At 39.5% G+C, this 13058-nt stretch overlaps 1 protein-coding gene and 1 long non-coding RNA gene across 3 annotated transcripts in view; one reads left to right on the top strand and one right to left on the bottom strand.

Annotated features, from left to right (window-relative positions):
• Positions 1-3064, top strand: part of nr3c2 (nuclear receptor subfamily 3 group C member 2) — a 185185-nt gene extending 182121 nt beyond the window's left edge. For both annotated transcript variants that reach the window (XM_031895503.1, XM_002933501.5), the window contains exon 9: positions 1167-3064. In XM_031895503.1, the coding sequence (XP_031751363.1) occupies positions 1167-1322 (156 nt within the window). In that variant the 3' untranslated portion in view covers positions 1323-3064. The remainder of the gene's footprint in view (positions 1-1166) is intronic.
• A 5053-nt stretch (positions 3065-8117) lies between these two features.
• LOC116408481 lies at positions 8118-8511 on the bottom strand. The gene is made up of 2 exons (XR_004220985.1): positions 8408-8511; positions 8118-8304 (listed from the first exon to the last, which is right to left on the bottom strand). It is a non-coding gene; the product is annotated as an uncharacterized LOC116408481 (long non-coding RNA).
• Positions 8512-13058: the final 4547 nt, after the last annotated feature.

Consider the following 13058-nt stretch of genomic DNA (forward strand, 5'->3'; position numbering starts at 1 on the left):
AGAGACATTTTTTGCATCTTCTGGGATACATACATGATAAACTGGAGCATGTTTGCACTCCACCCCCTGCCTGTCTTAGGCAATTCCACTTACTGGGCTGAAGCCATCTCACTGGGCTGAAGCCATCTCACCTTCTTTATCAGTGTGACACTGCCCAGTGCAAGATTATACTTTATTCATAAAACAATATGCACAGTTTCATATATCTAAAGACTTAGTTTGGTCCATGGACCAAATGGATGGATAGTATACAAGGTGCCATAAATCGTACAGCCTCCTTCTCATTATTCTGATTATTTGGGCAGACAGTCGGAACAGTTGAAATCAGATGAGTAGTTATGGTGGTCAGTTATGCATCAGCAGATTAGATTTTTAAGTGCATGGATATCAGTTGGGACCTGTGGGCGACAATACACGAACCAAAAATTGTATAAACTTTGTTTCTTAAATTTTATCAGTATGTTTATGGCCAGCTTTGGAAAGCATTCTGCTATTGTTTGTGATGGTTCCCATTCATCCAAGTCATGGTATGTCTGTAGTAATAAGTCAAATCAACTGGACTTGCTGTGGACTTGCTGTGTTTTTTTTAAAGATGTTTTGTCATCCAACCAACTGTCTTTCTTAATTCTGAACTTAGAAAGTCCATCAGATGGCTGCTGAAAAGCTTTAAGAAAACACAGCAAGTCCAGTTGATTTAACTTATTAATACAGACATTCTATTATTTAAGTCAAGTTGACACTGGAAGCTGCTGTCTTTGGATGTGGCCTCAGAGCTCTTCCTTCCGCCCTCCCTGCTCATGAACTTACTGTGCCTGAATTCCACCCCCAGGAGCCTGTATTTATAGCTGCGTGCCTTTCCCCCTTTATGACAGTGGGTAGGTCAGGTTGGGCGCATTTTGGAAACCTGAGGGTTTGAGTCAGATGCACTTAGACTTTTTGCAAACCCATACATCACTACAACCTTGTTCTGCCCAGCCACTTTCTATACACTTGAACCCTGTGAGTGTTCTGGTAAGTACAGTCTGGAGGCTGTTACTGGTATATGTTGTACTAATAAAACCAACCCCTAAAGCTGTGCTTCGGTTTGTCTTTGGTTGTGTTAACCTATTATTGTAGTTCTGTAACTAACTGGAACTTATTAATTTATTTATGTATTTTGATTTCAGCTTGTTGGGGACTTGTTGGAATTCTGCTTCTACACGTTCAGGGAATCTCAGGCACTAAAAGTGGAATTTCCTGCCATGCTTGTGGAAATTATTAGTGATCAACTACCAAAGGTGGAATCTGGGATTGCCAAGCCTTTGTACTTTCACAGAAAATGACTGGAAGAGTCTTAAAGGAGAACTTTGCCTTAAGTTTCCTCTTATATTCCATCCTCAAGCCCTTGCTCCTAGGAAACTGTGCTTTGGCATTCTGAAAAAGAATCTGATTTACTCTCTCCGAGCTGGAAGAAAACGCGTCGCCTAGCGCCTGAGAACTGAAGAAAACGGTGGAATAATGGAAGGTGTACAAGACAAACTCCCGTTCCAATGGATAAAAAGCCATATCTAGTTAATAACTGTTCCATTTTGATATTCTAACTCGTTGAAGTTTTAATTACGCCATGGAGTTTCTGGTTTTGTTGCCTTTAAAAAAGGTTCATGGATGTACAAGAGTGGTCTAAAGCGTATCCGTGGTCTGCACAAGAGAGTATGGTCAATATGAGGCATTACATTTTATTTTGTTCTATAAGGAAATAAAAGTCAAACTGTTGTTAAAAAATATTAAGGAACATTAGATGTTGAATTCTCACATCCCACTTGTGACCTTTGTTGTCCCATGTTATCAACAATACTGTAGATGAAAGACTGGGGCTCTTTAATGTCAGCGGCTCACTCTTACACACGGCTCAGCCTCGCGCTCGGGCATTACGGTGCCATACGAGTACACAGCAAGTTTAGTATTTAGGTTGGTAAATAGACATTTAATGATTACGCTGTTAAAGCAAAAGCCCCTGTCTCCGTTTATAGTATCCATATTGTGCTGGCTTTAAAAATAATTTTTGCGGTCTATTATGTACTGTATATTGCTGTATGTACAAATTGTGAAGGATCTGAAATCAAATATATGGAAATTTTGTAAATGAGAAAAAAAATCTAATGACTTGTAGGATGAATGGAAAGCCTAAGAAAGTATTTTTGGAAGAATTCTATTTTGATGGAGACTATTTAAGTACTATCTTTGTCTAAATAAGGTAATTTTTTTTGTAAAGTGAAATGTTTTGCATGGATAATGACTTGTTTACAGCGTATTTAAAAAACAAAAAAAAAGGGAAAGCTGTGCCTTTTTTAGCATCATAACTAATTTACCATTTTACAATATCTGTTTGTAAATAGACTCACTTTAAACCCCACTTTCAGTTCTATTTAAGCTTTTATACTTTTCTGTAAAAAGGAAAAAAAAATGGTTGAACCTTTTTATGTGAACTGCCTGCGAGTAAGATCGGAGCACACTTTTTAGGAATTCTCCTTCATGTTTTATTGTGGATGACAAGGTTGATTCCAGGCTATTATGCTTCACACAGCTACAGGGTACCATAGAGGCCTACAGCACTTTGGCCGCCTCCCTGTGCCCGTGGCGTGTTGCCGACGGAACAAGTCCTTTTATCCTGAAATCCAGAATTTAAGGAACATTTTGTGATCACATGTTCCCTCTCTCCCCCCCTCCCTCTATATATATCTATATATATATTTTGGTTTTATAAAGATATGTTTTTGGAAGGGGAATTCCCCCATAAAATCGATGGCACTTTGTACAAATAAGTAAATAAGGAAAACAAGAGGTATGATGGGGCATGCCAAAAATATCCTTTAGAGTGCACTTTACTTTCTTCTGTATCAAGTGATCTTAATATCCCAAATATTGTATTTTCATCATGAGAGAAAAGTTTTAATCAGTAGAGTCCCGGTTGCCATGACACCTGTGGCGAGGGTATATTTATGATGGTATATAGGACTTCTGAGAATGATATGCATTTTGTACAGGATCAGCACTATATGAAAATAAACTTTAATTTGTTTTGATGTGCGGCATTACCAAATTGTATGCAGAAACTTGCACTTTTCCAAATGATAACAAGTGGGGAAAAAAAGCCTTAAAATAAAATTCAGTGCTAACAGCCTCGCTGTCAAGGAAATGCGGCGGGCAAATGCATTTAAGCTACAAGGAAACAAAGCCACAGTTGATGTTAAACATCTGAACTTGACGTTTTGTTTTAAGATGAATGGTTTGAGTTTGAATTTTGTAATGTTTTGTGGTGCCCATTAATAGGAAAAAAGGCATTCTGTTCAGCGGATTGTGGCGCGGGGTTTGTTCCCCACAGTGGTACAGTCCAGTTCCTCCTGCCGGGCACACACACAAGCAATTTGTTGTACCTACATTGTGTTGTTAAGGATTTATTCATCCAATTCTGTCAAGTATTTTTATTTGAAACCTCTTTTTAGGTGGAGTAAACATTATAACCCATAGCAACGTTACAGCAAGCTGCCCGGCATCCTATCAAAATATCAGCTCAAAATGTCTCTCGCTGGACACAATACAGTGCCTTGACCAATTCTTGCATTATACTGAATAACACAAAATATATAAAGAAATATATACAAATAAATCAAATATTACATATATTATATTACAGATTTAACAGCTTTGCAGTGAATATGTATGAGGTTTACACACTGCTGAGGAGTAGTTTGAGGTGGGGCCTGAACTCGGTGCAGTCAGAAGAGGCAGGTACTTAGGGCTCCATGGGGTGGGGGGTGCTAGGCACATACCTTATCTAGCTGCCTACCCCTAGTTTGGCTTTCCATAACTTCAGGTCCCTGACTGGCTAAGGGAGCTGTGATACATGATGGTGATAATTGGGAGTCAACACGATGGTGACAATTGGGTTAAGCAATCCCCCCCACCCCGCTCATTGCATCACTGTAGTGGGGGTGATCGAGGTTGGGGACTTGCCTAGGCTGCTACTTAGATTTAGCAGCACTGATTTGAGGAGCAATCCTTTTAGGCAGATTAGCTCTATATTGTTTACATGATGTTTGTTAACTTTATCAAAAAAATTTACTTATTCCCATTTGCACTGAGGTCGGGACTTGACTTTGATTATGTAACATTCACCTTTTTTGTTCATGATCCAGTCCAGTGTTCGTTTGGCCTTGTGTCATTGTCCTACTGAAGGTCCAACTTACACGCACATTATAAGGGGGCTCATACTAAACTGCAACTTATTGGGGTTGGGCTTTTTGTTGCCGAAAACCCGAAAAAGTTGCAGAAAAAAATTGTGACTTTTCCAGGATTTATTATGCGACAAAACTGCAACAATTCTAAATGTAAAAATACTGCAGCTTAAACCTGTCGAGATGATGTAGAAGGCAATGGCGGATGTGCCTTTTACAACTGGGAGATATTTCTCTGCTTCGTGAGTTTAGAGGTTTTGGGGTTTTTTGACACTCGCATTTGTGCAACACTATAAAAAAGTTGCGGGTATCGTGCGACAAGTCCACAAAGTTATGGTTCCCGCAGCTTTTTTTCATTCATACTTTTTCAGTTCAGAACTTCATTTGTGGAAATGAGTTTTTTGGTTTCAAACAAATATAAATCCAAAAAAAGGCGTTTTCGTTAAAAAAAAAGGTTTCTGCATCTTTTTTGAATCTGTGCGTTTACATTTCATATTGTAATAAATGATTGGACATCCATGGTTTTAGTGGAAATGAGTGGTTTCTATAACCACAAATTAAGAATAAATCTGCCCCCATAATATTTGTGCAATTATCTGACCTTTAGACCAACGGGCAGGATTTTCTATTTAAGATGCAACAGAAAAATTAAACCCAGAATTAAAAAAAACTGCTCATTAAAAAATCTTATAGCTGGGGCATAAAACTCATATAAAGATCCCATAAGCCTGGGGGGGAGGGGTTACACTGAATATGTGGCAGTTATTTCAATAATTCAGCGGTGAGGAAATGTTAGGGACATTCATTCAGGCGCTGAATGTACAAAAATATATATATTTTTTTAATTTAGAGTTTTTCTAACATAAACATAATATATAACATAATAATAAGGGGTTTCTTGCCTTTAAAATGAAATATCCCGGGAATAAAATATTTTTGTAGGTTTTGTTACTCAGTAAAATAAGAGAATTGGTTAAGGACTGAATACTCCTACGCGGCACTGCATATCGACATGGAATTGTTGTACAAATGGCCGTGACAGAGAAATTGTATGGAATTCAAATATTTCTTTTGGGCCGGCTACACGGGAAAAAGGTCAAGATTCCATTTGTTTTCTACATTTTGGTCAATTAACCCTTTATTGTGCCCTTGGTTCAAATAGTTTTTCATCAGATATATAAGGACTGAAAAAATGTATACTTTTTTTTAAATAAATGTGGCTGTCTTGGGTTGCAAATCTTCCAACAATCAAAGAGAAGGAAATCAATAAAATCAGCTACTGAAACTTTTTGAAGAGGTCTCTAAATACCTTATTATGGGGGCTGCACAGTGTGAGGGTAGATAAAGGACCAGTACGGCTTATAGTATTTATTTCAAAAATAATTTCTTCAAATCTGTCTCTCCTGTCATGAAGGTTTGTGGCTCAAAGAAATATTCAAAGATTACAGCACATGGAAACCACATGAGCTACTTTCTGTAAACATCATGGAGCTGGGAGGGGACACATTGCACTTGTCCCTATGGTAAATGGAGAAAGCCTGTTGTGGGCAGTAGATTAACATGTACCTCTCATGGTTTATTCCTTAGGAAAAAATACTTTTTAAACTAAATATTATAGAAAGAACCAACCAGCAAACTAAATATATTGATTTGTAGGACACATTTGGTTAGAAAACATGAGAATACATGGTAGTTCTAGCTTCCACATTAACCACTACTTTAACCATTACATTAAAACAGACATATTTGCTAAACATGTTCTGTGGAAATGTAACCATCTCATGACTGGATTATGATGTTTCACTCTCACTTTTCCCTCGGAAATCTGTGGAAAGGTTAAAATGCAGAAAAACAGAGTTGAGCCTTTAGAATGGAGTGGTTGTAACTCAGTATATAATGCTGTGATTGGCTGCACTGTGTATTGGGGGGTCGGGAGGTGGGATTAGCGTGTAGGAATTCCTTGCAATCACCTTACATTGTGTGGCATTGAAACCAGACAAGCTGAGAAGCACCAGGAGGTGCAGGTATTGGGGAGCCATTTGTCAGCTCAACGCCTCCCTCGCTCCCTGTCAGCCAGACTATTCAGCTGCACACGTGCCCTATCGGCCCACAGGTTTTATCCCTCAGCACTGATGTACCAGTAGTAAATGAGCAGTATAAAGGGTTGCCATTAGTTCCACTTAAGTTGGAAAATGTGTTTATTTATGAATCAAATAAAATTTTATGAGCAAATCATTTGCATAGAAAATCTTTTTTACGCATTAACATTGCAGCAAAAACTGGAATGGGATGTAGTTACGTGTATGTGCCCTGTTATCCAGAATGCTCTGGGGCTTTCCAGCTCTTTCTTTTTTTTTAAAAAGAATCCTTTAAAAGTTAAATAAACTCAGTAAGGTTGTTCTGCCCCACAATATGGCTCCATGCAGCTTAGTCACCATTAAAGGACATGTAAAGCCTACATTTGCCTACAGTGTATATCTGTTGGGCATGTCTCTCCCACCCAAATGGCATCATATGTACTGCATATATCCCCTCCATTTGCCAGCACCATCACATTTTCCTAAAGCAAATAGCAGATTTCACCCGGTGGCCATTTTTACTCTGATACATTATTGGATACATTTAAATCTGCAAACAGCATACACACACAGACCCTTATACAGCATTCATTTCATCAAGAATACAGGCTCACACAGGCACGACTGTCTTTGATAAAAGTTCTGCTTTGTTTGAGCTGAGCTCAGGAGAGGAGGTTAGGAGAAAAAAATTGAAGCAGACAGCTAGAGCTGAGTTTCTATAAGAACCAGCAATGCCATCTCTTTACTGGCTGCTAGACTGGGGGCGTGCTTATTCACCTGAGCTTAGAACAACTGAGCATGCCCACAAGCCAGAAGTCAAAGCAAATTCCCGAGAGGGGGGAGGCGAGTGGGTTACAGGAGGAGAAGAAAATCTAAGTGATTAAGGAGATGTTGCAGCCTTACTATTAACCTCTGGACAACAGAGAGGCAGTTATTGAAAGATTTCAAAGAGGCTGTTCACTGATTAAATATTTGTCTGCAGGGTTTACATGTCCTTTAAAGGAGATGTGAACCCTTGAAACAAGTGAATGTAAAATTGCAGGGTGATTTAGATTTTTTCTTTCATTTTAAAGATATCAGCAGTTTTTACACTGCTAATAGAATGAACTTGAAACAACAGCGCCACATGCTGTTCACCTGGACATATGTAATTGATACAAAATGATGTTAATGAGAAAATTATGTGATGTTAATCTGCTTATCTGACCAGAGAAAGGGACTCTTCCTTGTTCACTAAATTCTCTGAGCAAAGCAACACCACAACTTTCCTTTTTTACTATATTCATTTTCTATGAATTGTGCCCAGGAAGCAAAAATGAGCAACAGGTGGCGCTGTTTCAAACTCATTAGGAGTGTAAAAACTGCTATTCTCTTTCAAAATAGTATAATAGCATATAACAGTGAGTTTACATTTCCTTTACAATCCTGATGTCGATATGTAAGTAATCCAGTGCTACAAAAAGGGAGTCTGAGCAGCAAACTAGTTATGTGCAGAGTGATATATATAGATATTGTTTAAAAAAAATGTATTTTAGGTTTATGCAACACAAAATACAAACAGAAATGCACTTCAATAAATACAGTTAGATTAGTTCAGAAAGTAAAAAAAATTTATTGATATAAAAAGTGCCAGAATATTCACCAATATTGTATTCTATTACAATAACTTGCTCACTCTAGTGTTCAAAACTGCAAGCATTAATATTCACATTTTCTTGGATCAAATTCAGTTCACAAGTTTCCACGGTAACTTCCAGAGTCTCTCGAAATTGGGAAAGGTGCATTTCTGTTAGCGGTTCCTGTCCATACGTTCAGGTTCATGTAGGCATGGAAGGGGTTAAATCTAGGCAAGTACTCCGGCTTGCACATAACTGAGTGATTCCCAACGTGCTCAGAATGGGGAGGAGAGCCACTGACCGGCAGCAGCCATCAAAGGCATCGTTCCGAGGGGCCCAAATAGAGCCAAAAAGTCCTGACGTGGGGGACAAACTTCTGGTGCTGGAGAGGTACGGCTATAAAGCAAGGGCAGAATTAGTACATAGTAAAACACAGCTGATTCAGTTACATGGGAGGAACAGAAAATGCACTGAATAACAGACTGAAGTTCTGTCTTACTATATAAGGTGACTATATGGGGCTGAGTCTGCAGTAATGCTCAGAAGCATCTGTTGTTATTCTGTATATCATGGATCTCCAGCCTACTGAGCTTCAACTTTTCATGTTAATCTTTCATAATACACATTATATTAAATATTACATTACAATACATAATGATAAAGCAGACTGGGGGCAAACAAATCCCTTGGAGGGCCACATCCAGTAGCATGGGCCTAACCTACAACACAGGTTTCTGCAGCTCAAAACTCCTGGAGCAGCACCGAATTTATGCATCCAATATATATAAACAATATTCCTTTCACTAACACCTAGGGGCACATTTACTAACCCACGAACTGGCCGAATGCGTCCGAATGCATTTTTTTCGTAATGATCGGTATTTTGCGATTGTCGCAAAATTGTCGCGACTTTTTCGTAGCCATTCCAAATGTTTCGCAAAAAGTCGCGACTTTTTCGCAGCTTTCGCACCGAGTACGAAAGTTTCGGATTCATTCAAGCTTCAGTATGGTGACTTTTCTTGGGCCTGGTTGGAGCTGCAGAGTTCCATTGAGTCCTATGGGAGGCTTTCCTTGGGCCAGGTTGGAGCTGCAGAGTGCCATTGAGTCCTATGGGAGGCTTTCCTTGGGCCAGGTTGGAGCTGCAGAGTGCCATTGAGCCCTATGGGAGGCTTTCCTTGGGCCAGGTTGGAGCTGCAGAGTGCCATTGAGCCCTATGGGAGACTTTCCTTGGGCCGGGTTGGAGCTGCAGAGTGCCATTGAGCCCTATGGGAGACTTTCCTTGGGCCAGGTTGGAGCTGCAGAGTGCCATTGAGCCCTATGGGAGACTTTCCTTGGGCCGGGTTGGAGCTGCAGAGTGCCATTGAGCCCTATGGGAGACTTTCCTTGGGCCAGGTTGGAGCTGCAGAGTGCCATTGAGCCCTATGGGAGACTTTCCTTGGGCCGGGTTGGAGCTGCAGAGTGCCATTGAGTCCTATGGGAGGCTTCCAAAAGTCTGAAAGTTTCGCCCGCCGCTTACGAGCGCTCAATACGAAAAAGTCGCGACAAGATACGAGCAAATCGTAACGGTTGCGAAAAAGTCGCGTCTTTTCGCACAAATCGTAATTGTTACGGCGATGAAAAAATCGCAAAAAATACGAAAAAGTCGCAAAATGTTCGTTTTCCAATCGGAATTTTTCCAATTCGGATTTTGAATTCGTGTCTTAGTAAATCAGCCCCCAAGAGTATGATTGTTGCATTGTGTAGGGAACTACATTTCCCATTCAATGCATTCTTGTTGCTACTTACCTAAGTTCTTGGGCTTTGCAAGCGTTAGTGTGGCTCCTAGGGGCAAATTTATCAAAATGTGTACTCCCACCAATGGTTTGAAATTGTTAAAGGAGAAAGAAAAGTAAAAACTAAGTAAGCTGTCATCTGTCAAAAGATTTGTTGTGTCTGTTTTCCTGAGACACGCAGATCTCTGCTCTCTGCTCTCTCCTACTCCCCACTCCCTCAAGAATGCTAAGAACTCACTCCCCCCCCCTTAGGAATGTGGATCTGAGCCAATCAACAGGAAGCTGACTCATAGTCTTACTAACTGAGCATATACATGGGTCTTGGTCTTGGTGCAGGAGTGAGGCATTATGAGAATTTTCTTTACACAGCTCAGTGTTTTTATTTCCTTCTGATCATCTGAACAGGAGAAATATGGGGAGACTTAAGGGCACTATTGAGAGAACTGAAGGTATGCCTGCAGCTTGAGATTAACTCTTTATTAGCCTTTCCTTCTCCTTTAATGTTTATTGTTATAGTTATAAAATATAACTTGAACAAAGTGCCCAAAACTATTTGCACATTAACTATATTTGTGCTTGAAATCCATGATAAACAAACTAAATGCATTGTTGATTGCTGATCTGTAATACATTACATGTATTCAAATGTAACAATCCCATGAAGAACAAAAAAACAAAATGTAGTAGCCCAGGGAGGCCTCCGTCCTAAACTGCCCCAGTGTACCCCCACCCACTGCAACGCTATTTGCTCTTTCTCTTCCCAAAATGCAGAGGAGCACAGTGGGGTAAGTGCGCACCATCTCACACAGCTTTATATTCTGTTTATAACTCCTGTTGTACTGACTATGGGATTATAGTCACTGTATCAGTGACTATGGGAAGGCAGAAGAGGCACCTGCCTAGGGCGTAACAGTGAGGGGGTGCCAGGCAGGTACCTCTTATTTCATTTACCCCTATTTCCATGCCCTTTAACCCCACCGCATTTTTTGTCTTTTCTTTTACTTTTAGCTTATAATAAACCTCTCTTTGGAACAGAAAGAATTATCACAAGTACAAATAAAAATCATTTATAAACAGAACAAGAAATCTTTTTTTATTTTGAAAGGCTTTTTAGCAATTAAAACAACATAGTCCTTTCTATTTGTATTCATAATCATGTAACAATAATAATAAAGCCAACAGACAAAGGCAACAAATGTTGATCTTGTCTTCTAATACTATAACATTCGAGATATTTAATATGAAACCACACAATGGAACATTCTTAGATATTTGCCAGTTTCAAAAAAGAATTTTATGAGAATTTTCCCTGTGCTTTTATTCACTGTTGCTGAATCATCTTTGGCTTTTCTTACAGCAAGAAAATACTTCCTTTGTTTTATAACTACTGTCTTCATTTGAAACCACAAGCCTTTTAATGGTCTGACGCCTGGAAACGATGGGCAGACAGTAGTATCTTGTATGAACTTAAACCTTTCTTGTTTATTTAAGCATTATATAATTAGTACTCTAGAAGTTCCTAGTTTTTATAAGTTACAAAGCGATGTAAACAAACTGAGACAGTAGAAGAATGCATTTAGTTCTACTGCCCTGACTGCATTTATTTCACCCCAATCAATATGGAGGCAGTTCAGCTCTGCAGTTAAATATTAGTTAATTGTTCATCAGATCTTGAACATTCTCATATGCAGAATATACCCAAAGCCGCAGTGTTTGACAGATCTGCTGCAATGGGCTTTTCATGGTGAGAATGTCTTTTGCAGGTCTTCTATGAATGTCAGGTTATCTTGGCATTTGAATGGAGCTTTTTTAAGTACTACATCCTTTTCTTTTTTTAAGATTGTATTTACCTCATTATCGTATTTAGGAGCCATTTAAAGATCCACATGTATAGCAATATCTGCAACAAAACAATCTTTCCATCCAACTGGTGGGCCAAATAAGGCTGATCCTAATTTAGACCAAAGGTCAGATGATGTGGGAAGTTGTATCACATACAATGTGTCTAGGCTGAATAGATTTTCCACTTGAGCCAAATCAATATAAACAGGCCCAAACAAACATTAATCAGAAAATAGTATGTCTTTTCACTATAATGGATGACTGCCAGTTTGGTCAACAGAGACTGATTTGGCAGATAGAATAGGCAAGGGGAGGAGCTTGTTTACAGTAAGTTTAATCTGCTTCCTTGCAAACCATTAGTTTGCGATACCCTTCCATACGAGGCAATTTTATAAATGGTTGACTTTTCCCCTGCTCCGTTTTCATTCCAAATGGCGCCTTCCTCCATGTCACACTTATCAAAAATCAACAAAACAACAGATTGAATTTTTAACACAATGATCATTACTGTATTTACTAATTTGTGTTAATGTCACCAATGTTTTATTTTTTTTTGCCAGGTCTGAGAAGGTGAAGAACCATAAAACCTATGATAAAAATTGTTGCATATTAAACAAAAAATCAGATACATAATAAATTCTTACAACGGACAGTTATGGGAAATTCATGCTTGCAAATTTTCTGTTTTTTTTAATGAAAAAAATCTGTAGACAATGATGGTAAACTCAGCAGAATGATCAAAACAAAAAAGGAAAAAGGTTGAGAAAGTTAAACATTTCCCTTATACAACTTTGTAGATATTTATGTTAGTTAGTTTAAAAGGGCATTTTACCCAACTGATATAAGGGCTGTGCCAAATTTGGGACATTCATTACTCATAAAAGAAATTGACTGAAAACAGGAGTAACATTTCTCACTGGATTTGGGTAACAGCATTTTGCCAACATAGAATGACAATAGAACTGTAATAAAAAGATTCCAGAAGTATGGGGTCCCTAATTTTAATCATCTAAATGAGTTTATAAAGACAGGGCTGCTGAGCGCAGGCAGATGATATAAAGCAGCTTCTGTAGGGGGTCGGGTCAGGCTGAATAAAGGGGGTGCAGGTTCCCAAAATGTCGCTGTGCTGCTTACATAGTGTAAAGGCCCCCATACACGGGCCAATAGAAGCTGCCGATATCGGTCCCTTGGACCGACTCGGCAGCTTGTCTGCCCGTGTAGGGGCAGAAACGAGTGGGCTGGCCGACCGATATCTGGCCTGAAATTGGCCAGCTATCGGTCGGCCAGGTTAGAAGACCCAGTCGGATCGGGGACCGCATCGGCTCGTTGATGCGGTCCCCGAACTGACTGCCCCATTGCCGCCCACATAATCCGATCGTTTGGCCCCAGGGCAAAACGATCGGATTATTTTTTTTTTTTAACTTCAAGCTCCCCGATATCGCCCACCCGTAGGTGGGGATATCGGGGGAAGATCCGCTTGCTTGGCGCTCTCGCCAAGCGAGCGGATCTTACCGTGTATGGGGACCTTTAGTGGTG

This window comes from Xenopus tropicalis, chromosome 1, assembly GCF_000004195.4.
Source record: "Xenopus tropicalis strain Nigerian chromosome 1, UCB_Xtro_10.0, whole genome shotgun sequence".
In the NCBI taxonomy this organism is placed as follows: domain Eukaryota; kingdom Metazoa; phylum Chordata; class Amphibia; order Anura; family Pipidae; genus Xenopus; species Xenopus tropicalis.